At 36.8% G+C, this 27835-nt stretch overlaps 1 protein-coding gene across 9 annotated transcripts in view; it reads right to left on the reverse strand.

Annotated features, from left to right (window-relative positions):
• STXBP5 (syntaxin binding protein 5) overlaps nt 1-27835 on the reverse strand; it is a 102523-nt gene that overhangs the window by 55270 nt on the left and 19418 nt on the right. For all 9 annotated transcript variants that reach the window (XM_039707065.1, XM_039707072.1, XM_039707070.1 and 6 more), the window contains 5 exons: nt 19191-19272; nt 18297-18397; nt 6574-6708; nt 5414-5477; nt 2997-3080 (listed from right to left, as the gene is read on the reverse strand). In XM_039707065.1, the coding sequence (XP_039562999.1) occupies nt 2997-3080; nt 5414-5477; nt 6574-6708; nt 18297-18397; nt 19191-19272 (466 nt within the window). The remainder of the gene's footprint in view (nt 1-2996; nt 3081-5413; nt 5478-6573; nt 6709-18296; nt 18398-19190; nt 19273-27835) is intronic.

Genomic DNA, 27835 nt, shown 5'->3' on the forward strand with positions numbered 1-27835 from the left:
AGCTACAAACCCATATAATTGGATTCAATATCTTCCCTCAGGAAATAACAGGTATCTTTCCACAGACCTCTGGACACACATAGATTTTTACCCTCACTATGATCTTCCTCTGCTAAGGAAGAAAGGATGACATTTGGGTCCCTGCACACATCTGAAGTTTTGAGTTAAAAAAGCTGCATCAAATGATGGTGAAAGACTGCACAGACCTTCATATTAAATGTTTTAAGTATAAAATCAACTACAAAGTGATGAGAGAGGAGGATACCAATCCAATGGCAAAGTTTCTAGCAAACTTTCTTTATGGTATCAATGTCCTGGCCACCCTGCTCATCATGTCCGAGGAAGCCTAGCCACCCACTAAGATGGCAAGCATGACAAAATTGGACTAAGTAGCTCTGTTCTTTACTGGTTGTCAACTCCACGCTCAGAAGAGCTCTCATCAAGAACAAGCAGAGAACCAAGCACATAAATCCTGAGGCTTCAAATCCTGCTCCTGCTACAGGGCAGAATGTCACATGCATTACCCTCAGTGAGAGAAGAGGTGAAGCATGTTGTGACATTAGATGCTCCCCATCCCTTGAGGGTAGGTTGGCACACATGTTCATGATGGAACACAGCCCGTTCAGTCAGTGCGTGAAAGAAATTCTCTAACAACGCCATGAAACCAGGAAACCAACAAGAAACTAGCCAGAGAGATTCTCTGCACAGAAATGTCCAAATACGCACAGTTTGTTAGCAGGAAACAAAATGGAAAAGAACTTTATTTGCTCTGTGTCACAGTAACCAGAGACAGAGGAGATCTCTTGAGACAAGGCACTGCTCCACTCTGAGCTTCTGTGTGCACACCCTCATGAGCAAGGAAACCACTACATTACCAGATTGGTTAGGAAGGGAAGAGAAAAAAGTGCCATTCTCAAGTCATGATAAACACATTTCTTTACCAAGGTTCTGACCTGAGATATTTCATTACTTTTTCTCCAATCAAAAAACTCAAACTGAACATGTAGATGTATTCATTTCTAAATCCTAAAGAAATTCAAAGGTGTAACACCTGACCTATTCACTGATCTCTCCACCTCTCAAATCAGAATTGGTTCCAAAAAGTACTGAGACAGATATTAAGTTAATTTTTAAATAAATGGAGCACAAAATAAAATAATAAAAAAATCCAGAATAAGCAGCATGGTGTCTGCCTTAGGTAAGTTTCCAGAAGCTGCAACAAAATTTTCATAAATAACACAGTTAATTGACATATGGATGAATATAATATACCAGACAGAAGTAGTCAACATGGTTTTTGTGAGTGGTAATTATAGTCAAACAAACCTTCAAGAATGGTAACAGGGATGAGGTTCATGGAAACACCACTCAAGCTGTCTACAACATTTTTGAACTCCTTGAACAACGTATCTCAAAGGAAGCTAAAACTAAACAGATTAGATAGCTTTGAACAAATAAATAACTAGTTAAGGAAGCAAAGCAATCTGGAATAAAGACAGCTTGCACTAATTGATTACTTCATGGATGAACCTAAATGGTAGAGACCCTCAGGGACCTCATCTGCTCAGTTTATTCATAAGCAAGTTGAAAAATTAGAAAAACAATATTAAGATGGTAAAGTCTGCTGACAGTACCAAACCAGACTCAAAGCAGAAATCAGGATTTCAGTGAAAAACTGCAGCAAGACTTTAATTTTTACTGTCCAACCATGTGAATGAAAAATAATGCCTAAATGTCAGGACTTTGACCTGACAGGTAACACCTGAAGAACAAGTCTCTGGTTTTTTGGTTGGTTGTTTCAAGAAAGCATCCACTTTATGCTTGCAGCATCAAAAGGCTAATACAATATCAAGATCAAGAGAAAAAGAAAGCAAGGCCAAAGATAATTATTCCACATGATAAATCCCATGTGCCCACATCTTCATATATACTATGCTGCTGTGTTTCTGTTTTACAAAACAAAGACGAGATAGAATGGTTTAAAAAGTTAGAGAAGAACACAAGTAAGAGGTCCAGGAAGAAAAAGATAATAAAGACATAAGAAAATTTATATTTAAAAAAAAGATAAAGGGAATTAATTAGGTTCATGCAATGAAAATGGAAGGGAGAAAAATTGTTCTTTGCATAACACACTCTGGGGCTTAGATGGATTATTTCTGATGATCTAAGGCTTAGACTACTTCAGAGCCTCCTCCACCAAGCAAACTCTTGATTGGTAGAATACATACAAGTACAAGTACTGAGCCAGAACTGCCACCAAAAAATCCAACAACCCTGGCCCCCTCCCCCTACAAACACCCTGAAGCTGGTACTGAACAATGACAAGGCATTTTACAGTCAGCAAAATGTAATCAAGACCAATTTTATATTCTTTTAAATGATAGACATCAATTTGTATATTATTTTGACTCATTTTTTGTATTCTCAGTTGTTCAAACAGTCTGTTCTCTCAAGAATCAAGTTTTAAAGAAATGAATGGCACCTAACGCTATTGTTTTTTTAAACCTCCCCCAGTCTCATTTCAAAGAGCATTGATCATGATCTTATTCGACAGAGAAAAGGTGGTAAGAGAAATGTTCCAGTGAGACTATTTATTTAGTGGCTTCTTTCCCTGCCCTTTTGTCTTGCAGTTCGCAGAATATGTGAAAGATTCCAAATTACAGAAATTGCTAAACCATCCTGTTTCAACTTAAACCCTTAACACAAGTGAAAGTCACACCATTAACATAAATAAGATCTAAAAGCTTAGTGAAGAAATCCAATTCATGCCACCATTCATTACTTTACAAATTTAAACTCAGTGAAATTATTTGGTCAGAAGTTTATTATCCAAGCCCTACTGCTCTTTTAGAGAAAATTTCCAGTACTTGCAATTTCAAAGAGACCTACTTATTGATCCACTGGTGACAGAAGCAGGAGATTAAAAAATAATAAAAGTCACTATTTGAGTAGTGAATTATAGCCTCAGAGTAAGTAATGCAGACGACAAATGTTACCTCATCATGTGTATATCTGTAATCTGCCTTCTTTGACTTCAGGTCCCATAATACCACCGTCCCAGATTCAAAGCCAATCAGAAGCTGCATTAAGAAGATACATTAATTCTTCATAAGGAAAATCAAAATTATATCATTTGCAATGCCTAGGGTTCTTGTCCTAAAGAATACACAGCATAATAGCACATACAGTAACAGCAAGTAGTTATAAAAACAAAAATTAAAAAGGCAAAAGCCTCAACATTAGAAAGGTTTACTTTGTACTTATTGTCCTCAAGTTCCAGAAAATATAATGGGCATTCATGCAAAATCAGAAAAAAATGAAAGTATCCTTCTGAAGTTTCCTTGGAAATCACTTTGAGTTGCAGAAAGATCTATACTAACCCTTGCTATGTGTATTCCATCCTGAGTGAAAATAAGGGGTGTTGAAAAGGAGAACTTTATTGTGCGTTTTCCTCACTGCAATTTGTTCTGATTAAATTTGCTGGAAGAACACAATATTCCCTCTGAAGTTCTCAGTAAGAATTCATTGTCTATAAAGAAACTATGTACTATGAGGTTTCTCCAGAAGTTAATCACAATTGAAATAACTGGCTGAAGGAACCCCAAAAACGTTATTTGTTCATAGGAGGAAAGCTAGATAAACTAAACTAGATAATCTCCCAAACAATCTTTTTACAAGAACCAAGTTTACACCTTTTCTGCAGGGAGTGAAGACTCAAATTGCTCATAATTGTTGGTCTAACTAATTGTTGAACATCTAAATGTTTTAGTTGCCTTATCTCAAGAGCCACTTCTCTTAATGGAAAAAAAGAAACAAACCATGTCCAACATAAAGCAGTAGTAACAATCTAGTGCCACACCCAGAGGTTTTGCCTGGATAGTCTTTTCAGCCTGTTAAGAATTTTGAGGTGCACTGTTGTCTCCAGTACAAAAATAACAGCTCTCCTACAAGCCTACAAATAAAATATTTCATCTCTTTCAGTGCTATACAGCACCAAAGTATCATCAATATTAGACATCTTTGATCTAGTAAAAGTGAATATTCAATTTTTCCCATTAACATTACGTATATTAAAAATAATCTTGCCTATCATATGCCATATATTATAACTTATCTATTTTAACTTAAAACATTAAAAAACCACTGTGCTTAAAAAGCTAAAAGCATGAACAAATTTTAAAAGTATACATGGGGAATTTCTGCAACTACATGGGGCTCTTCTAGTAATGTTTTCCTTACATGAAATTAGCAAAGTATAAGGTCAAGATTTCAAAACACTGATTTGTAGCCTAATGAATAAAACTTTTTAAACTTTAACTGTAATAATTAACAGTAATTTTTAAACTTTGACTGACAATATTAAAGTGGGGTGGAATTGATCATTTGTATTTCCTGAAATTAGAACAGCTTCATTGCATTCATATGCTAGAGTTTGCAAATTTGGAATGTGATTCAAACCTAATTTTACGGAGAAACCCATTAGTTATGCACTTACTGCAGTGAGCATCATACCAATGAAAAAACCTCTATTCATTAACTTCTCTGCTGGACCAAAACCTCAGGTGTTTAGGATACAAGTTGATAACTAGCTAAAGCTTTCAAACCACTAAGACAATGGGATCATTCCCCCTCCAATTTAATCTACTACTGACATGAAAAATACAAAGTAGACAAAACATATTTCTCCAGCATATGTAGAACACTAGTAAGCAAAATGGTATGCCACAGGACAAGGACTCCTGTCTTGCAAGGGCTTCAAGAACATGCACTGTAAAACTTCTTTTTAAGATGAACAGATGATTATGTTAATACTATCTCATAGGAATGAAAATACAAATCTAATACATAGATCTTTCTCACATGTTTTGGTTTGCTTTTCTGTAGGACAGTTTCATCAGCAAACAGCACCTAGTGATTATGACAAATGGCCTAACAGGGGAGTATGAGTTGGATGTCAAATTCCACAAAACCCTGTCTCAGATCAGTTAATCTAAAGACAAAGAACATGGTATTCTATATAAATATGCTATACAAATAAGCATTTTAAAGTTGTGAAATAACACACTAGAGTATGATAAAGTGGAATTAATTTCCATCATACTTTAAGCAATCTAGTTATGATTGACTATTTTTTTGTAACATCTTAATTTTTATCTCCAGAAGTAAAAGTCTTTCAGCTAATCATTTTTGTCTCTGTTTTCAAATTACAAGATGATTCATTCCAGTAATGTATCCTATACTCATGTCTGCACATGTTACTTTCAAAGAAGTAACTTTATGTTACTTACAACAAAGACCTGAAACCTTTGTTGTCTTCATATACTTAATCCTTCCTTAAAGAGCCGTGGTATCTATACTTTAAAAGAGTCTTGCTTTGAAAATAATGTATTGAAAAGTCTTTGAAATATCTTACCTTTCCTTCATCCATTGGATTGTCACTAATGTGGACAACAGGTCCTGGGTGAGATTTGGATGACCTAAAAAAGAAATATTTCCATTTCAAAAAAAGTTAATACCCCTGCCCTAAATGGTATCTCAAAACGATTTGAAGTAATTTCTTCTAAAACAGATTCTGCAGATACAGACTCTATGTAAGCAAGTTATGACATTACAAAATAGAGTTACTTTTACTTTTATCTTCAAGCGCAAAAATACCGTGTCTGTTTGTAGACATTTAGACTAATTCATTGCCTATCAACAAAAAAAAATAACATTAACTTTAAACATTTTATCCTAACATCTGTTGTTACAGAATTGACACTGTAGGATAAAATGTTTACTTTCATACTGGAGTACATGTTTTTCCATTATTCATAAACTGTTCAAGATGGTCATTGTTACAATAACACAGAATTAACACTTCATGTGGACTTCTTGCTATTTAAGAAGATGGACTAATGCAGAGCTCTGTTTGCTGCAACACCCTTTGGCAAGTGATGGACTTCATGTATTTTGGAAAGAAGATATACTGGGAACAAAACACCAGCACAAGAAAGAGCAGCACACAACTACATGTTTCCCCCACAAGCCACTGTATTTGTACATACAATTTTAACACTGAAAAAAGGAGATGCAGTGACAATAGCTATAAAGTGTGGTTTGGTCTTAGAATAGACCTATTTAAATTTGCATTTCAGAATGTCACTTCCTATTCAGAATATATCAGCCCTCCTAAAAAAAGGCATTATTCTTACACTTTGGTCTTTAATCCCCAACTGTAGAAGTGACATGTCTGTCCAAGTACCAGCCACACCATATTTTAGTGTTTTATCCCCAAACATAGGGGTTTTTTTTACACATCAATTTCTATACTGTATTTTGTCTATTTCCATGTCTATCTCAGGAACTATGATAAAATACTGCTCAATGGCAGAAACACATATTAACATTAGCACTTCACATTCTTAAAAATAGAAGTATCTACATGACCATGTACTTTGACAGCGTACATAGTGCAGTAAGATGAATATGGAGGCCTCTCTAGAGAACAATGACATTCCTGCAACTGATGTTAACAACATCTGGGACATTGCTGTTCCCTCCCCTCGACAGACAAAAATTGGTTAAACTCACAGTTCAATGGCTTTATTCCACATGATGACATAGCCTGAGAGAGTAAATGATTCCACATTGACAATGTGAATGTTTCCTCTTTCAGTGCCCACATACAGCCATTTGCTTTGGAAAGGCAGGTGACAAAATGTTATCCTGAAAGAGAAAGCCACCGAAAAAGAATTAAAGAAATGTCTTTTTGATATCCTACATTGAAAGGTCTATGCTACCAAAAGGCAGAAATAAGGCAACAGGCAAACATAAATATCTAAGACAAGTTTGAGGTAAAGTAGACAAGTCAGTACATGACCAAAGTAAGAGATGAGCAGACAAAGTAGAACCTTAGGCTGAACAAAGAAATAGAAAGTAAGGTATACTAAAACTCATAAATCGTTAAAAACAAAAAGAAATTAAAGTCACTTTTAAAAATTATTGAATGCATTTGGTTGCTGTCATGTCAAACTTAAAATACAATACTCCTATAGTCTCTAAATCGCCCTTTGGAATCTATCTACTTTCAAGTTTTAAAGAGCAAAGGATTTTAGAAGTTTTCATATGCAGATAAGGCTGATTTCAAGTAAGGAGACAGACAAAAGATATAACTTAAGATAAGTAAGTTCACATGTAATCCAAATTAATGCCTAAAGAGCAAACCTTAGAATAATCCTAAACAATTATAAAAGTAATTTTGAAAATAGTTTAAATTTCAGGCTATAGCTTTACTTCAATCGTGTTTTAATTTTCTGCCTTTTAGTTTTTCCTTCTGCTAGAAAGATGTACCTGCACAAGACTCAACAGCTAACAACTGTATGTACCAGAAGAGGACTCCTCTTTGTAGCTTCAGCCCAAATACTAGCATTTGAAAACCTGATTATTTCTGCACCCTTGGGTCCTGATTACTGTTGACTATTTCTTCAAGATAAGGAAATCATGTCTGTACAAACTGACAGAATGCTAACTTGAAATTGGAGTCTAGAAACTTTCTGGAAACTCTAAACCATCTTAATCTGACAGGGTCTGACATTGAAAGAAATTGCCAAATTACTTAGCTATTGAACTTGGGCTTTCAGAAATGCTTTAGTGATAAGGTAAAACAATTATTCAACAAGAATTTGTTCTGTCAGCTCTAATCCTTAGCTTCACAAATTTTTTATGTTCTTGTTTTCTCCCAGTTGGGTTGCTTATTGCCAAATCCATGCATCACTTCACAAGCCTGTTAAGTATTTATGCAAAGAACAGCTTTAGATCCTTTGCATTAGATGCTGCATACACACACCAACTTGAGCTGAAAGGAAAAGCTAACAGCAGCAAAGAGAGAAGTTGCTGTGAAGAGATGCTAATTTTGCACTGCAGGTTTCAAAAACTTCTGTAGTGATACTACCTGGATTCAGATCCAGATACCCCTGGATCTTAGATTTTTTTCACTTATTTCTCCCTAATTAGGAAATGGACATTGCTCAAGCAAATACTAATCTCTCTGCTTTCCAACTCAATTTCTTGTCCTTGAATATTTCTGCCAAAATGAAAGACTGCATTAACTTTTTCATTGATGTTTCACAGAAAAAAAATACTACATACGTGATTTAAAATGTCCTTCCAACTCAACTCGCAGAGGTTGCAACACATTTAACAAAGCACACTAATCTGTAACCACCACAGGCTGAAAAGTTGTGTTTCCCCAAATCCTTTAAAAAACAGGATTTTGATGGAAGCTAAATTACATACATTGGTACACATTCTTCCTAGGCAGGCAGTTACTGTACGCAAAGATAAACATAAACCTTCAGCACTCTGCAACACCACAGCAGCTTTTTGTGCCAGCATTCCACATGCCAGAAGCAGCTGGCAACCACATCAGTTGGATCCAAAACCATGGCCTAGCAGCCAGAAAAAATAATCAGTAGCAGGGTTGTAGGCTTGTCTTGATTAGCAAGTTAATATTGTTAATTACAATTGTCCAACACTTTCGTTATAAAAAACCAGTCTATTTACATCATTTCAAGTGGGCAAAAATAAAAGTCTGGCCTCTAGTCTTGACTGTTATAGCCCAAGGGTAACATTTAAAGAAGCTCCTCAATATTTTTGATACTCTTCTTGAATATGCAGGGATATTCAATTTACTGTCTCCTTTGTGCAACTGAGATTAATTTTGTCAAGAGTTAGCAAACAATGAAGTGATTCCATGGTAATAGTAAATGAAGAGAGCAAATAGCTTCACAAAATATTTACAAACTCTCAAAGGCAGGAGGTTGAGAAGACTTTGAAAGAATAGGTACACAACACAGTTCTTGACCTTATTCTTCAAAGTATTTTACCATTCTTCCACAATCAGACTTGTATCATTTTTGTATAAACTAGAAAATAGTCCTAGATCTTTTATTTCACAGAAAAACTAGTTAAATACAAAAGGAATGGCATGCTGATCTTAGTAGAAGAACCAACATTCCTCCCTGAATGTAGTAAATGTTACTCCATTTGCAAATTAAAAAAAATTTACTATTTTATTTTCTTAATAGAAAAACTGTATGTCTTCCAACTTTCAGAAACTCTACTATATTTTGACTTAATGACTCATTTCAGATAACTACATTTGTTTAAAAAATTTAAAGAATAATATTTCCAACATCGAAGTTCATGCACTGAGCTTCCATCCTCATTAATTAAGGCTTCACCTTAAGCTCTGTATACTTTAAACAACTTCAGAAATGTTACAGCCCTCTCTAAAAACTAAAAATCAGTGAATCTTGGACCATCTGAATGGCCTGAGCAGCCTTGTTAGTTCTGCTGAGAACTGGTCTGATGATTGAAGGGATTCAAACTCCTTTTGGAGGATGGAAACAAAAGGTTAGAGTCTTCTTGGTAGTGATGCAATACCTGCTTATTTGGCCACAGACAGCATTTTTTGGTTCTGAAAAATGCAGATTTTTCTTTCAGAAATCTATCTTTTTGCTGCAAGATTAGAATATATTTCATCCATAATGTATTTTAAGATCAACAGAAGCAGAAATGGACTTATAATCCTTTGGCCATTTCTACAATTCAAGCAGTCTTCCCCCTCTCTCCCTACCATTTGTGAATGGATATATACATAAAAGTGGAAAACGTAATCAATTGTTGAGAACACATCAAAAACATTGTTGTACTTGTCTTTCTTGCACACAAACCCCAAGTGCACAAAAACAGTGTAGCAGTCAAAAGCAGACTGTCATACTTTTCTTCTGTAGCAAGCCATTCTGCCCAAAAATACTAAAATAGAAGCATCTATGATTTAAAATCGTCCAGTTTTGTAGATCTAAAGCGACAGCCTGGGATTGTTGGAGCCAGCAGTCACAGAAAGCAGGCTTTTGCAGGCAGCTCTTTCATGGCACAGCAGATTCCTCATGTTGTCTCCAAGGCAATTTCAGCTCCCTCAGTAAGCGTAGTACATTTTGTGAAACAGACCAAAGTTTTAGCATAAACCAGTACAGGGCACAGCATGTCATTTCAAATATTTCACTTTCCCATATCTTCACAAAGAGAAAGATCCCTTTATAGAAAAAAAAATGCTTTAAGGAGATTTATTTTTTCAATGTGAAATCTACAGCAAGATTTTAGTATAAACTAACATCACCACTAAAATGAGGCACTGTTATACAACCTCAAAGCAGTCAGGGTAGTTTTAAATTCTCCTGTAGCTGTAATTTACTGTAAGCACAAAATCTTCATCCTCACCACGCATATATTTGCAAAGCTGCTCCCTCCCCACCCCTCAAAAAAAAGGACAAACCCAAGATTTTTCTTTCTTGCAAAATGAATTTGTAAAAGTTGAACCAATAGTTCAAGAAAACAAAATTATATACAGAAAAGCAAGTGACACACCCACAGGGAAAAACAATGATCAAATATTTACTCTTCTTACAGTAATTAAAATTAACTTAGGATATTGCTTATGGGAGAGTCTTAGAAATGACAGGAGATTCTTCAATACACTTTTTGTTAACCTGCTGAAAGGATTCCCTTTCTTAACTGCAGACCATGTATCTTTTCTGATAATCTGTCAAAGATACTAAAAAAAAATCTTAATTGCTGCTGTTTCACAACATATATTAAAACAATTCAGCAAGTGGTAATAGTCCCCACAGGAATTTAATTACAGAAATATTAAAGAACACAACTTATTAAATGAATACATTATTCAGAGGAAATTAGTAAGAGGAAATACTAAGGAAAAATGACAGGCTGTTAACTGTATTATTATGACAGCAGAAATCCTTCTAAATTAATCTTTACCTTTTCCGCGTCTACTGCATTATGAAACATTATACATTCCTCAGAATTTTTCACTGCTTTAACAAAGCACAGTGACAAATACTTTGAAGTATGACAAACACTGATAACAGGTTTTATTGTTAAGTCACTAAAATATTTCTAGTGCCTCAGGCTGTCATTACAGGTGTGCAGTAACTGTAAGCACACAGCTGCTCGGATCAGTACTGTATAGGCAAAATAAAAGCAAAAGATTAAGCTATCAAAGCTGTATTCTGCACACCTAGATCAGTACTGTATAGTATATATATATACTGCAAAATAAAAGCAAAAGATTAAGCTATCAAAGCTGTATTCTGCACACCTTTATCCTAACCTTTCATGTATGAGATAGCACCATGAAAAATTCGGAAGCTAAAAAGTTTAATTCTGATGTTAGTGTAGACTCCAAATCCACGGACTCTGGTCAAAGTGCTCCATGGGCTTTAAAAGTCAAAAGCCAGTGTCAAAATGACATTCTGATGGAAGCAAGCAGTAGCTTGGATACCGCCTGACAGCTGCAAAATGGTATTTTTCTTCATCTGATAACTCAATAAGCTTAGAACATCTACCCATACAAAAAAAGGCTCAAAGACCAGAAGGCGTAAGCAGAGGAAGATACATCCCAAAGAAGAAGCTCTTCAATGCATCCTAAAATGTCCCACCAAAAGAACATGTGGGCAAATGCAATAGGAACTGAACTATTCCATTTATATCCCTTAACCATAGCATTTACTTCAATTCCATTTATGTCCCTCAACAGCATTCCAAATGTTGCTTCTCCAAATCCACTGACTTGAATTGCTGCCTCTTCAGGCAGCAGAGAAGCACCTATGCTCAGTATCCGAGTTGTGGCGAACACCAGTGGTGTCAAGATGGAGTAAGCACGTATCAGAGCAAGATGCTCAACTGCCTTGGGATGACACAAAAAGTAACCACACCATTGGCATGGCAGACACACCAAGAGGAGTTCACAAATATATAGTGCAGGGTATTTCATCAGCGTTAAGAAAGTTTCAGATTTTTTGAGTGTTTGGTCTAATTTCTTTCACACCAAAAAATTCTCTTGGTTTTCAAATCAGTTGCCTCAAAAGGCATGTAGGAAGTCACAAACTCGAACTGCAGGAAAAAAAAATGGCTATATCAGAGATGAAGCCCTATCACACAAGGCAGAAAAATTATTCCTATCACTGATGGAGCCTGTCATTTAGGCAGAACTTAAAGACTGTAAGTCCAATTCTGCCCAAGAACATGGCAGTTGGCCATTATATGCCTCATATCACTATGAAAGTCAGTGTGAAAAGTATAGCTAACAGGGCAATTGAGGCAATTTAAAAACTGTTTCTCCAAATTTGAAATTTCGGAGTGACAGGACCCGGCATTTTGGGTCTGCCTCAGTGCTAAAGGCAGAAGAAGGCAGCTGATGCAACTGCAGTTCCATCAACCACAATGACACGTGGAACTCTGCATGCATGCATGGCCTCAAGGAAACACTTTTCAAAGCAATTTGATCCTTGTGAAAGAAACACTAACATATATAACAAAGCCAATATGTTAATTTTCTTCTGCTAGTTTCTTGAAACAAGATCAAATTCCTTCTAATTACATGCCCTAGTGAATCACCACTGAGTTAAAATTTTAAGCTCACTAAGTAAAAGGCTTTACATGACACCATCAAGGCAAGGAGACCCAGTGATTATAGCCTCTCACTCTGAAGAAAGTCACTTTAAAATTGTGAAAAAAAGAAAACAAACCCCAACCCAAAAACTATGTGTGAAAAATGAACCAAAATCCCATAAACAATGCCCATCACCACCTGCTCTCACAGACAAGACAACTTGTATGTCCTTCTGTTATCCACAAAGTGGCAGAATTGGTCAGTTTATAGATTCAAGGTGAAAGAAAACTCTCAAGTCTGCTCAGGCACAGGCGGAGTACAAAGTTACAGTATCTAACAAGGTAACATATGTGCCAACAGAAGTTTAAAATCTTATTATTAATAAGTAAATACAAGTGGGATTTTCCACTCTCCATAGACACTGTTCCAAACACTATGCTAAAGCTGCTGTTTACAGCAGGATACAAAGCCAAAGATATTTTCAGCATAATTTTGTAACTCTGAATTATGCAGTTTCATGTTGAGGAAAACTATTTAAATCCCATAGCACAGAAGTTGACATATTAAAAATTAAACTGCTATCAAGGCATTCAGAGATCGATATGCAGAGCACTTGCACAAAACACTCAGTTCTATTTTTATGCCATTCTTGCTTTGTGATTTACCATAAAGTAAGCCAAAACCTTCTTTTGCTATTAGAACAGGGAAGGATGTAAGTCTTGGAAAATTAAACAAATTTTTCATACTTGCATACAAAGCTGGTTTGCTTTGGCAAAGGAGCTAGAAAAGGGTCCCCAAATTTGTCATCCCATGCTACTTTTTCTTTTTTTCCATCAAGTTAGTCTGTCACTCCACCTTCTCAAACAGGATCTGTCAAAGTCCCTGGCTAGTTAGTGATGCATGTTTGACTTTTCACACCTCAGATCAGCATCAAGTTTAACAGTTTCTGCATGGCAGGCAACTAAAGCCAGATTAGTTATGAATGTATGTATGTATGTATCTCACAACATGCTTTCAATATTTACTCTAATAAGATGTTTTAACTACACTTATTCACTACATTTATGTTTACTACCGAGTTAAAGTGAGTTTGACATGAATCTTGCATTACTTGTTAACACACGACAACCTTGTGTTTAAGATACTTATACATAGATATGTAGATGGCAAAGGAAATAGACAGTGATCAACTGAAGTCATCTTAGAGATGTACAAAACTTGAGATATCAAGTTCACACACTGAATTATGCATGCTGAAAAGAGGTAGTATTTAGACACTTTTGCATGACAAGTCACAAAAACAACTGTTCCACATCATTATGCATTTTTGTCCCGGCCCCTACACACCGCTTCCCACAGTCAAGGAACAGTGGCCAAGCATGACATTGATCTACTACCTCCTAACCCTTGTTTGGTAACTAGAACATAAAGCAGCTGCAAAGCCTCCATAAATGCAGCAAACAAAAGGCTAAAAAACTTGAACTAGCTTGTTTTGCACTGAGCTTTTGACATCTGTCAGTAACTTCAGCTAACTGATTTGTTAGACATGTAAAACCTCACCAATTCCTGCTTCAAATTAATAACTATCACTGTTACAAAAGGCAGTCAGGAGCTGTGAATCCATTAATGGTCAGTCTGTTATCTACAGATTATTCACTAATCTAATGATGCAAGAGAAAGCAGCACCTTTCAGGACTCTTGGCCACTGTTTTTAAAAAAATGTTTTGCTCAAATCTAAGATTGGTGTAAATCACCCAAAGACATTTTCCGCATATCAGAACAAAGCCTGTAATGGATCAGAATTACATTTGAAAGAATCAGCTCTTTCTCACCACTCCCTGTTCTTAAAATTCATGAGTAGAAAAGCAAGAATTCATATCACTTTCCTGTCATACACTAGAGACTTCATTCTGAAATAATTTACAGATTTAAAACTTAACTTTTCAGGTAAGTTTACAAAACATCTAAACACACAACAGAAGCATTTATAAATAAGCTAGCTCTGGGGTTTGTATCTTAAGATGTTTAAAACACCTGAAAGTGAGGCAACAAAATTCAATTACCAACAGGAGAAACAAATATGAAATCTAGAAATTGTGTTGTTAGACATTGGGCAGTAGTTCTTCCACATGACTAAAAGGAATTAGGCAGAGCTGTTAAAAGGCTGTGCCAGAAGACTACAGAATTAATTAACGAAGCCTTATCACTTGATTTTTTAATTCTTGTTTTTTAAACAGTTAAAGAATAGTTTTCAAGACTAAGAAAATGCTTTCATCTCAGTAGCTAACTGGTACAGTTAGCTTTCTATGTTAAAGACAAGTTTTTAGATCAAATCTAAACCTTACATATAAAAGTTATTTAGAAACAAAATCTGAATAGAAATTTGCCTGTGACAGTTTAAACTTCAACTCCTGTTAAATAGGACACAAATACTGCTTTTCTCCAATTTCAATACACTTCCAAATAAACCCAATCAGTTAAATAATTTTAAACCTTCACCTCAACAAGAGTTCGAGAACAAATACTGATGCCACTACAATCATTGCTTCAGTCATATAATGAGTTGGAAGTTATCTACTCTCCTTTCACAAACTGACAAAGTATCAGAGAAGACAGTTATAAGGCTGTGTTGTAGTGCACAAAATACTTCAAATAAGTCCTGTTTGAGAAGTTAGTTATCCTTATGAACAGATCTTAATCCCACAACAAAAAGTACTTTAAAATTTTTATTAATTAGGTTTATAACAGCTTCATGACTTGAGAATGTAGAGGCTGAGAGGAGCTGACATTAGTCGTGGTATGGGTAGTGGTGCTGCATGCCTCTGCCACCCAGGACACCAATTTCTCTGAGAAATGCTCATTAAACCTCGGCCTCGGTGAACTGCACTTGGACTAAACTCCCTTTGAGCTTATCAGGAACACTGTCTGTTCCCAGGAACTAACAGGTGTCTAATGAACATCTGCTTTTAACAAACAGCCTTGGAATTTTATTTTTTTTTAAATAACAAGTGGAATAATATTTTTGTTGTTAAACAGTCAAAGAAAGTTACCAACTCAAATTGGCCAGAATGGAAAATTACTACAACTAAAGCCCACTCTCTTGCTACCCTATAAACAGTGGTCTAAAGTGAGACCTTTTTGAGCTCCTGATTATAAAGGGCTAACATATATTAAAGCCCAGTGTCTAACAACCCTATAAACAGCAGTCCACAGTGAGATCCCTTTGAGCACTTAATTCCCAGAAGATAAGGGACTAATGTGTATGTCTCAAACACAGATAACTGGATGGCTGTGGAGCCAGCCAAGGACTGTTATTACTAACAGACAAGAATTGCTGGTAAATCCAAGGACTATTGGTATTAACACACCATGAGAAAGAACAAGATTTGACTGGAGAAGGGGGGTCAAGTGGAGATAGAGAGGAAAATTTCATTTACAAAGAACACAACACAGTACAACGCAGAAATGAGTGGCAGGAAGTGGACATGGACAATAGGCTGGGATTAAACCCACCGAAGTCCTCCAAAGCCCCTTGACACATTTCCAGAAAGATCTGACAGAAGAGACTGTGCATAATTTACATCATGAACACTCTTCTCAATAAACTTAATTGTTAATATACAGCGTAAAACTGACCAAAGAAAAGCCCATTTACTTCAGATTCATACAGCAAAGTATTAGGTATAATGAATTACAAAGAACTGAGTGTTATAAAGGCCCCTACGTATAATGATTCAACAGTGAACTTTTTGCAGTTCAAGTTCAAATCAAAATATTTACCTGGTAGTGAAATTACACACTATTTCATAAAGTTGTATTTTATAAACTAGTCAAAAGAAAACAGAGTATTTGAAAACAGTTAACAGTCATCCAGCATGACCTAAGTGGCTATGACAAGGTACAGATCTGGGAATCTTAAGTGTTCTGGCTAACTTCATATGTTATTATAATAGATGTTTTAAAATTAAAATTGCTAGAAGAATAAGCCCTTGTCTCAAGCTATGCTCACACCACTCATGGTAACTATGGTGCTCTCATTACCTACCTTGGCAAGGTAGGATTAGTAACTAAGTCAGCCACTAAAGCAACATCAGTGACCAAGACTCCTTTCTACCCCCCCTCAATTCCCTGTGATGGATTTTGCTACTGACATCATTACACTGCAGAAAAAAAGGATAATTTAAAACTTCCACTTTTCTTAACCAAAGATACCACACATCTAAAACTCTAACCCAGCCTACAATAGATTTACACACAATCAGAATCAGATACCTGTTAGAAGCCCATGTTTAAGTGTGGTTTCAGGCTACAAATCCCACTTTTACACTGACACTTAAGTAGACACTACAAGTAAGAGAAAAGTCACTAAAAAGGGAAGGGAGAAGTAGAAAATTCAGTTTGGACACACTACTGTATCTCTTACACTTGGACAATCCTCATTAAATTAGTTGTTATAAATTGCATTTTCCTCCATTTGACTTCTATGCTGCATAAAGGAACACTGCCACTCCTTTGGGGCCAAGAATTTGCCTCAGTCAACAAAGCTTCCTGTTTTCTGCATAACAGTTCAGAAGCACAGAATTGTCTGGGCCTGAAGGGGTCACTAAAGGTCACCTAGTCCAACTCATCTGTGGGCAGGGACATCTTTCAATAGATAGTTGAGCAAAGCCCCATCCAACCTCTTCTAGAACACTTCCAGGGATGAGGCACACACTACTTTTCTGGTAAGACACTTACAGTGTCTTACCACACTCACAGCGAAGAATTTCTTTCAGTATCCAATCTCAATCTACCCTCTTTCACTTTAAAGTCATTACCCCTTGTCCGATTCCTACAGGCCCTGGTCAGATTTTATGCATAGTGATCATAGAAACAATTTCAAAAGGGACTTGGAATCACTTAATCCTCTACTAAAGAAACTTCAGTAATCTGCATTTATGTTGTTCCTGACAAAATTGTTCATAACCTGCTCTTTAAAACAACAAGATTACCATTTCACCCACCCAACAGTTTGTTTAGAACTTGGCATGACACTACATTAGAAGGTATTACATAAGTATTTAACTTTTTCTATTGCTATCTATTACTTAAAATTATTACCTCCTGTCCTACTCAAAAGAAATACAAGTGTCAGATTATTCTGTGTTCTTGCTAGTATCCTCTGAGCTCCCCAAGCAGTCCATGTCTAATGCATACTGTTGAAAAGCAAACACAGCATTCCAGCTGAGACTTTACACATACTAGAAAAGAAGGAATACCTCCTAAAAGGGAAGAAATACTTGCTTTTAAAACAAAGGACATGCTTTTCAGAAATTTAGTCAACTGACTTTTAGAAATTTAATCTTAAATGTCTCTCTAGCTTGCTTACAATTCTATTACTTGAGTATAAAAATTTTTACTCAAAATACAAGTGGTATTCAGCTACTCTGATACAAACAAGAGCTCTAACATGGCAGAATTTTGCCTTACCATCAAGGGAGAAAAAACTCCAGGTAAAAAATTGAACCAGTTTTCCTGGTTGCCTTGTTGGTGCACACACTTTCTCTTGTTCTAAAATTCCTCTGAAGACATATTCAAATTATTCTGTCCCTCCACATTTTAAAGATATGAAAATTGATGTTCAGCAGTGCAACACAAAGTGATAGAAAAGGCATCTCAGTTTAGGTCGCCAGTGTGTCTTATTCACAACTACTTTGTGGCCTAACAGATTGAAACTCAAACCCAGTGTAAGCCCAGTTCAATTATGTACCAAGTTATGACTTGGACTGCATCAGTAAGATCTGGTTTTACGGTAGCAGGTAGTGTGATGCTAAGGGGCCCTGCAACAATGAGCAGTCCCTACCGTTCCCGGTTAAATTTGAGCGAATGAAGTATAGCCGGCCTCTTCTGGCGCAAGTTCCACAGGTGCAAGGTGTCATCAGCCAAGGCACTCACAAGAGCTCCCTAGGAGAACAAAAACATTTTAGTCAACTTGTTTTCACAGCCCTAGGAACAGTGTAGCATCACAGTGGAAATGCATTACATATCAATTATCAGGATGAAAAAATTATATAAGCATGTGCATCGGCACCATAGCACAGCTAAGTTCTAAGTAGTAGGAATGAGATAAGTGATGTGATCACGTGTTCAGCTCACTCATATTTGGTTCAGTGCGATACTGAGAGGTGATGGGGAAGAAGTTTTTTCCAGTGTGTGCTCATCAGTTTCCTCATGCCCATCTCTGCAGAGAAATCAGGCAATGAACTGCTAATATTTGTGTGCTGACAAAGCTAGCCAGATCCCTCTGAAAACCTGTCCCTAGCTCAAGAACAGCGCTGCTGTCAGATCTCAGCTGCTACATCCATAGAAACATGCATCTGAAACTGAGGCAACATTATGCGGTTCATATCTAAGACAGTAACTCGATCAAAATAAAATTAACTACCTACTGAAACTGGTAGTACTATTGAAAAAAAGTACTTCACCACTTCCAGAGATAACTTGCAATGTTCAAGGACATGAAAAGATATTCCTAGTTCTTGCTTATAGCAAAAAAGTACTCTAGTGACAAAGATATTTTCAGGAGTTAGTCAAGCATTTTCCAAAACTAAAAACTTACTTTATTTATAATTGTTATTACAGTTTGCTATTTGTGCTACATCACTTTTATCAGCTAATTTTAATGCTTGCCTAATGAAAAATTAATGAAAATGTGCTCCATATCTTCTCTGAATTACACATAAATCATTTTACTAACCTCATTAATCAGGAACTGAAGTTGGATTACTGCAGCTCCACTGTCATGTTGACAGTAGCATTCAACTCCTGGCCGACCAAAGCTGGAATTAGTACCATTAAGGAATAATTGTTGCATATAACAAACAAAACACACAGCATAACCAACATTTTCACTTTCACTAATACCACGTACACACAGGCTAACATCCAGCTTCTAGCTAGTGCACTCAGCATATCTAACCACACAGAGTTGAATAGTTACCAAAACAGTAATTTACAAACGCCACAAAGTGACACAAAGAAATCAAAAGGTCTACCTTGAAATATAAAAAAATTATGTATAACTGCTTAACTTACAGAGATTTAAGGGATTCTTCATCACGAAGAAACTGAAGAATGATGAAGCAGTTATTTTAACAATGTTAAATATCAGGACTAGAATTAAAGAAGTTTTTCAAATTTCAAATTTTTCAAATGCCAAAGGATCTTTCTATCCATTTATACATTACTTAAGGATGAAAAGACCTGAAAAATGCAAGGCACATTAAAAAAAAATCTGCTGTGACAGAGATGAGAAGATCAGTAGTCAAAATATGGAGGAGTCAATGGGAAATTATGTATAATGTAAATTTTCAGGATCTCTGTATCAAGACTTCCTGGATTCACACCAGCTATGAGATAGCAAAAGCTTGCTCATTTTCACTCTCACACATAAATCAGTCCTATCCTTCCATAACAAATATTGCTGGAATCTGCAGCAAAACAGATTCTTTCACTTCTCCACATTGAACTCATTCCTTAGTTGCAAACATTCTGTATTTTAAATGTGGTTATGCACCTGCTTCTGATGCAAAATTAAGTTTTCCAATATCCAGGAGATCGAGCAGAAATAAGAGAGGAATTAAGCAAACTGATCAGAATTTCACCATCATTGTATGCCCAGGGTTTCTGGACTATAATTTGTCAGTGCTGAACACTTCTTGTTTTAAAGAAGCACCTTAGCTTTCAGAAGAAATTATTCCAAAGCTTTATGCAAAACAGGGAATAGATGCACAATTCTTTCTCTCAGTATATGCTAAAAATTAATAAAACTGTACAATTCTCACCCATTCTGCAGCTTTCCATTTACTGAGAAATTGCTGAACAAAACCTAAGTGGATAATACTTGCATTCTTAAAAAACATGTGCATTCACACTAGAGACAGTTGAAAGGCTGAAAAGACTATTAGGCTGCATGCAAATAAAAACTCAAACACATCTCCTGCTCAGCCTCTAAGCTGGTAAAGTAAAAAAGTACAACAGCAGGGAGAAGTCTGCTTCACCACATTGCTATATTTCAGCTTTTCAACTTGAATCACATTCTTCTAGACAAATAAATCTGCATAACATCCAGCTAAGTGGTGAGATACACACTAGACAGATGTTGAGTAATCCACCAAACTTAATACCAGCTTTCTTCCCCAAACAGAATTAGTAATTTAATTTTGTTCTGCCATGGAAGGACTTAAAGAGTCAGCGAGCCTCACCTGGTTGTTTGCTTTTATTTTACATTTTTATCAGTAAGTTTTTTTACAAAGAAGTTGTCTGTATTCCAGTCACAGTTTATAGCTTAAAAAAACAAAACTAAGAGTGGAGGGGGGAGTGTTTTCCCCATAAACGGTACCTTCCTACACAAACTCAGAATACTTTTAATGTAAAGTCATTGCTTTTACATTAACTATGGATTGACTACAGAAATTGCCAGACTGAAAAAACCCACAAGAAATAACATAGGTTTCAGACCTGACTGCCTTTGGTTTTGCTCATGCATCTGCATTCACTTGAATTAATAATTATTTGCACAAGTAGACAAAAACGATTTTCAAATGTGAAATTCAAATGCTTACAGGAATTGAATTTTAAAACTTGTTTATCATCAATGACATCGGTAGTTTTCTAATAAAAGAGCTTCCTAGCCCCTCCCTTGAACAACATTTTCCATAATTAAATGCAAACCTTGTTTGTAAACCCGGAGTTTATTTGGAATTAAGCCTCTACAGCTACCTTGCTTCAAAATAAGAGGAATATGACCCAGAAAAACATAAGTCCATAGACTGCTCAAGTTACTTCTTCCTTCAAATTCTATTCCTCAGATGCTTTCTGCAAGCACTTCTGATGCTAATATTTCTGGAAGTACTGTTACAACTAGTCAGTAAAAATTTCATTATTAAGAATATTTCAATGTTTCCTTAAACAAAAAAATTCTTCCACATTTTCCAGGAATCAGTAAATATGCAGCACTGGGAGTAAGATTACATAAGTTTTAAATATTCAGAGCAAATCTCTCTTCAACAAATTAGTGGAAAACTCAAATGCAGATGTGAAAATAGTTTGGCCTCCTCTATAGTGCTCACTGTAATTTTAAAAAAAACCAAAAAACAACAGTCTTTGCAGCTAGTCTTATTTAGTTCCTTTACTCAAGGGTTATGTCATCTTCACTTTTTCACCTAGTAGCTAAAATTATTCTTCTCATCTCAAATTAATATCATCCTCCTAACCAGCATTAATCTTCTTTTCTAAAGCAATGCAAAGCCTCCCAGTTTTGCGGGGTGTGCTGAATTGAAAAGCACGTCACAAAGGCTGACTGTAGAAGGATAATACACGCCTGCTTCAGTACATGTGAAGCATTTCTCAACCACACAAAAGAGGCAGCAGCCCAGGGAATGCAGTTTGCCCAAATCCGCTGCACTTGTGCATGTGTGCTTTAGGCAAGAGAGCTCGCTGTACTAAGCAGTGATCATCTACTACATCGTCGTTTCCAGAACAGGCAAAAATTATAATGAATAATGACAAGATGAGCAAAGCATTTTAATTTTGTAGACAGGAAAAACTCTCTGCCAAAGACCTTGGGTAGCTCTAGAGGAAATACTCTGCTCTGAGCAGTTTTCTAATCAAAGACCCATCCCTGCTCCTTCAATTCCAAGCAGCTCATTCTACTATTCATGCTTCATTCCTGATTCAAAATATTAACAAATTGGATAAATTAATAGCTTCTAAACTGTACCATTGAATATTGCTTCCATGTTCCACACTGCCATTTGGAAATTAACCCTGGAAAACACGAGCATTTCAGTGCCTTCACTGCATATGTTTTGTGAAAAGAAGAGACAACAGCTGTGCCTGAGAGAAGAAAAAGAGAACATGCTCATATCCTAGTATTAGTGCTCATTTTCATAACTGCTAGAAGTGCAGGTAATACACAAGGAAATCACAGTATGACCTTAATTTAATATCACATACGACTAAATCCACTTTCATTTATGAGAAACAGCAACATTTCCTAAAGGTATTTTTTCAAACAAGCTTCAGACCTAAGCTTACACTTCAAGCACTTCTTTCAGCAATATGCAAGTTGTCTACTCAAAATACTCTTTTTTTTAAAATTATTACTATTACTATTTATAGCTGAGCTATATAGTAGCAACTCAGTGCACATCTGCCCTTAGAAATCACAATTGAAAGGAAAAATTAATTCCAGAATGCTTAAAAAAAGTCACAAACCACTAGGTTTTTTTTTTGTTTTGTTTTTTTTGTTTGTTTTTTTTAAGTAGATGTAGGGACTACTAGGAATGACTTCTTCACCTGTGGTTGATCCATCTGAAATACGAGACAGTCCAAAATCTGTATTTATCAATTCAACCCTTAGCATAAGGCAGTCATCAAAACATCACAAAACATTTAGATTTAGAAAGACCTCTAAGTTAACCAAGTCCAACCTTTGACCAATCACCACCTTATGAACTAGAGTATGGCACTAAGTGTCACGTCCAGTCTTTTCCTGAACCATCCTCCAGGGATGGTGACTCCACTGCCTCCCTGGGAAGCTCATTCCAATGTTTAAAAACCTTTTCCATGATAGAATTTTTCATGATATCAAAAATAAACCTTCCCTGGCATAGCTTGAGGCTACGTTCTCTTGTCCTGTCATCAGTTGCCTGGGAGAAGAGGCTGATGCCCACCTGGATACAGCCTCCTTCCAGGCAGTTGTAGAGAATGGCAGGGTCTCCTAAGCCCCTGAGCCTCCTTTTCTCCAGGCTAAACACTCCCAGCTCCCTCAGCTGCTCCCCATAGCACTTGAGGACAAGTCTTTCTCTGGACACACTCCAGCACCTCAATGCCCTTCTTCTAGTGAGGGGCCCAGCACTCGAGGTGTGACCTCACCAGAGCTGGGTACAGGGGGACAATACTGCCCTGGCCCTGCTGGCCACACTGCTGCTGATACAGGCCAGGATGTCATTGGCCTTCCTAGCCACCTGTGCACACACTGCCTGATGATCAGTTGCATCCACACGTCCTTTCCCAGCTTTCCAGCCACTTTTCCCCAAGCCTACAGCGCTGCACGGGGCTGCGATGATTGAAGTGCAAGCCCTGGCACTCGACCTTGTTGAACCTCATAGCACTGGCGTCAGTACATTGATCCATTCTGTCCAGATCTCTCTGCAGAGCCTTCCCACCCTCCACCAGACCTCCATCCCATTCAACTTAGCGTCATCTGTGACCTTACTGAGGGTGCACTCGATGCCCTCATCCAGATCATGAATAAAGATATTAAACAGAACTGGCCCCAACACCGAGCCCTGAGCACTTGTGAGTGAACACCAACTGGATACAACACCATTCACCACCACCCTCTAGTCTGGCCAACCAGGCAGTTTTTAACCCAGCAAAGGTGCACCTGTCCAACCCATGGGCAGCCAGTTTCTCCAGAAGAATGCTGTGGGAAACAGTCAAAGGCTTTACTAAAGTCCAGGTAGACACCATCCACAGTCTTGCCCCTCATGCATGCCACCAGTTTCCTAAACCAGGCTGGCTGGGCTTGACCCCTTGGCTTAAGTGCCATGTGATCAAACTCAAGAAAACCTGTTCCAGAACCTTCCTGGACAGCAAGGTCAGGCTAACAGGCCTGCAGATCCCCAGATCCTTCTTCTGGCCCTTCTTGTGGATGGATGTCACATTGGCCAACCTCCAGTCGACCTTTCTGGGTAGCCAGGACTGATGGTAAATGATGGAGAGCAGTGGTGTGAGCTCTTCCACAAGATCCCTTGGCACACTTGGATAAATCTCATCCAGTCCCATAGACTTTTGAGTGCCTAAATGACGCAGCAGGTCACCAACTACTTCATCCTTGATTACAGGGAGGCTATTCTGCTTCCTGTCCCTGAATTTCAGCTGAAGGGGCTTGACACCTGGAGGTATAAACTCACATTTATAATTTAAATAATTTTCCAAACTATCACCAGACAGATATTGGCATCTTTTTTTATTACACTGTGATAAAAAGTCTTGATAATACAGCAAAAGCAGGCCAGGTATCAGATTTGCCACTGTTACAACAGCTCACAAGTATTAAGACAAATCTGAAACTGTAGCAGCCTTTAATATTCTTTCTTAGATACTTCTCAAAATTACAGCTGTAACACCTAACAGTACTTAAACATTTGAAAATTTTGACAAAAAGATCATTGGCTAGAGAAAGACTCAAACCACTGATTTGAATTGCATACAAAACACTAAAACCAGTAGATTACTCAATGTATTCTAATATATACCACTCCACAGCATACACAGCTCTCCGGGACCACATAATATACCTGCATATTTTACTACAGTCATGAAAGTGTATCAGTTTTCCACTTAATTAGACCCTGAATCATTTAAAAAAAAAAGTGTCACTGTATCTCATCAAATCTAATGAGTGCTATTACTTTCACATACATTATCTACACAACCATCTCAAAGAACAATCTGTCAAGACACAGTTATTTAGCAAGAGAGTTATTCAAAGATTCAGAAAGTACTACAGTCAAACACTGTCTAGAAAATACACTTTGACCTTTCTCAGCCACGTACTAGCAAAGAAGATAACATATAATTTGTCCTATTGCAATGGTAATAACAGGTACAACATTTAAAAAATTGATGTTAGATCCTATTACAAATATCATAGTAGTTTAACAGGGTATAGCAAACTACTACTGCTGTTTGCTATTGCAGCTTTAGAACTTCCAGTGAAGTGGTGACTAAACAACTGGCTGGAAGCTGAATTCCTCAACTTCCAAATCAGCTACCAATAATGTTCATTCCTACATAAGTACAGATCAGCTTCCTTAAGTATTCACTTTGTTTATGGAACAATGCCCAACTCCTTTAAACACTACAAGCCAAATGACTCCATGTTTACTTGCAAAGAAAATCTCAGACTGATAGAGTAAAAAGGAGTTCTGTTTTGAAAAAATACCAAAGTCTATAGATCTCAGTAAAAGTTTAAGTGGATTTTGTATAAAGGTAGTTGTAGCAATTTTAAAGCACAAACCCACTTTCTTCCCTCAATCTGTATGAGTTTTGTATTTTAAAATTAAACAATGATTGAACTAGTTTTCATGTAAACCAATAGGGAACAGGTAGGGAGCAATAACTTAGGTACAATCTGCTTTCTAACAACAACAGACAGGGGTCAAAGCACTTCTTAGATGTCAAAGTGGTTTACGTAAATATGCACAAATACATTTCTCAAGTAGCTATAAAAAGTGCCAGCAATTTTTCTGTAAAGGCTGTATTTGGTAGAATTTTCTCAGAGCTGCCAGTGAGAGGCAATCGTTCATTGGAACAAGATGTAATCGAGCAGTACAAATGCAAACAGGATAAAAAAAACCCAAAAAAGCATGATTTAAAATTAAACAAGAAACAAGATTGGTTTTAATGATAAGTTTCTATATGCACAATTCACAGATGGCAAAGCATGCTATTAAATGAAGAGGTAAAAACATCAATTTAGACAAAAAAAACCCCAAAAAACTAAAAAGGCTACAAGGCTTTCCTTGATTTTATCACATTGCTTTCTGAGACAGGTTGTGCTCCTTTAGTCTAAGACCTCTATTTCAGCACTAACAATGCAAAGATGATTAATCCAGTACTTTTTCTGGGTGGGATGGAAGAGAACAGCAGAACACAAGGGTAGGAAACTCTTACAAATAGTGGTTTCTACGACTACACAAGATGCAGTGAAATGGGTGGTAACTGCTAATTCAGTAAAGTTTTTATAAAGGCTGCATATGTAAGAGTAAATCCAGGAAATAATTACATATTTTTGAAGAACTTCATCAAAATTCAGAGATAAAACCTTTTTTTGCTTTCCAAGACCTGCTCACCTGTTACCCATTTAATCCAGTTTAGTTTCAAGTCAAATTTCAACATGTTATTACATACTATATCACAATATTAATAATTAACCAGGCTTTTCCTCTTTACATGCAAAGCTTATTGGCCAAGAATAAAGGCAGGGGCATTCCATGCTCCTAGAACTGAGGTATACTTGGAATAAGAATGATGTCTCTTCGTAGAGTCCTGATATTTTGTACAAACATTGCCAAGAGCAGCATTAGGAAGTGTAATGTTCTAGAACTAGATGCTAAGTGAATTATATACTTATTTAATTTAGCTTATGAAAACATAAATAACCTTGGATATTATCTAATAAAAGGGCAATTTAACATTTTCAAAGAACACAGTCAATCCTTGCCCAATCAACTATTGTCTGTCATCACCTATTTCTGACTGTAAAGCATTTTGCTAGGTCCAGAAATCTCTCTTCATTCACACAGCATGATCTAGAATAGTTCCCCTAACTCTTGTCCAACAAGCCAAGTTTCTTCAGTTATTTCCAACTCACCAACCACTGGACAGAAGTGACAGAAGACCAACTGTAACCACCAGTCATTCCACCTCAGCTTTGTTCACACACAAGCCCATTCCCTAATCCCCTCCCCACAAACTTCATAGCAGTGAGTGTAGTCTCCTGAGCCAATGTTACCTGTACCTCATTAACTCTTTACACCATAAGGGGTCATTTAGAATAACACCACAGGTACTGTTACCACTCTTCATGCAGCCACTTTCACTCACTTGCTTTAATAAAGACAGCAGAAAAAGCAGTGGACCTAGGCATAGGAAGAGCTCTTAAACAACAGCTCAAATTAAAATAAAAGTTAGTCACATCTACCAATTTCTCCCCCAGACTTTGCCGTAGTTCCTCTCTCTGTACTGATATCAGTTCCTTCCTTTGGACACAGTCACCCAAATTACCCATCACCCAAATTACCAGTGAGGTTTAATCTACCCTTCTACTTCCCACACTACTTTGCATTGTACTAATGATGGAAAAAACTTCCTCTCCCAAACATGCTTCTGAAGCAAGTTTATTCATTGGAAGTTTCATCAACACAGTGACACAGATACATCATGTTTATGCTTACACAGCTTTCTGAAGTATTTAACAGCAAAGTCACTTGTTGAAGCACTAAGCAGGTCAAGGATTAGAAGTACCAACACTCCACAGCATCGGCAAGAAGGAGAAACCTAGATCCCAAATTCAGGTGGCAGGTACAAGTTTACCTCTTCTGTTTGTACCAAATTAACACCACAATCTGTCGCCAGACTCACAGCAGTCTTTCAGCTATGAGCCTGGGGACAGACAAGCTGAAAGACCTTCCAAATACCCCACGCGATATTCATAGGCACAGCATCACAAAAAGCTGCTATTGCTTCTTAAGTATTTCAGCTAGCAGTCTCTATACCCTAGTAATTCAAACATAATGAAATAAATAAGTCTTGGAACAAAATTTCCCT

Source organism: Passer montanus, unplaced genomic scaffold, assembly GCF_014805655.1.
Source record: "Passer montanus isolate IOZ18808 unplaced genomic scaffold, ASM1480565v1 scaffold2, whole genome shotgun sequence".
NCBI lineage: Eukaryota > Metazoa > Chordata > Aves > Passeriformes > Passeridae > Passer > Passer montanus.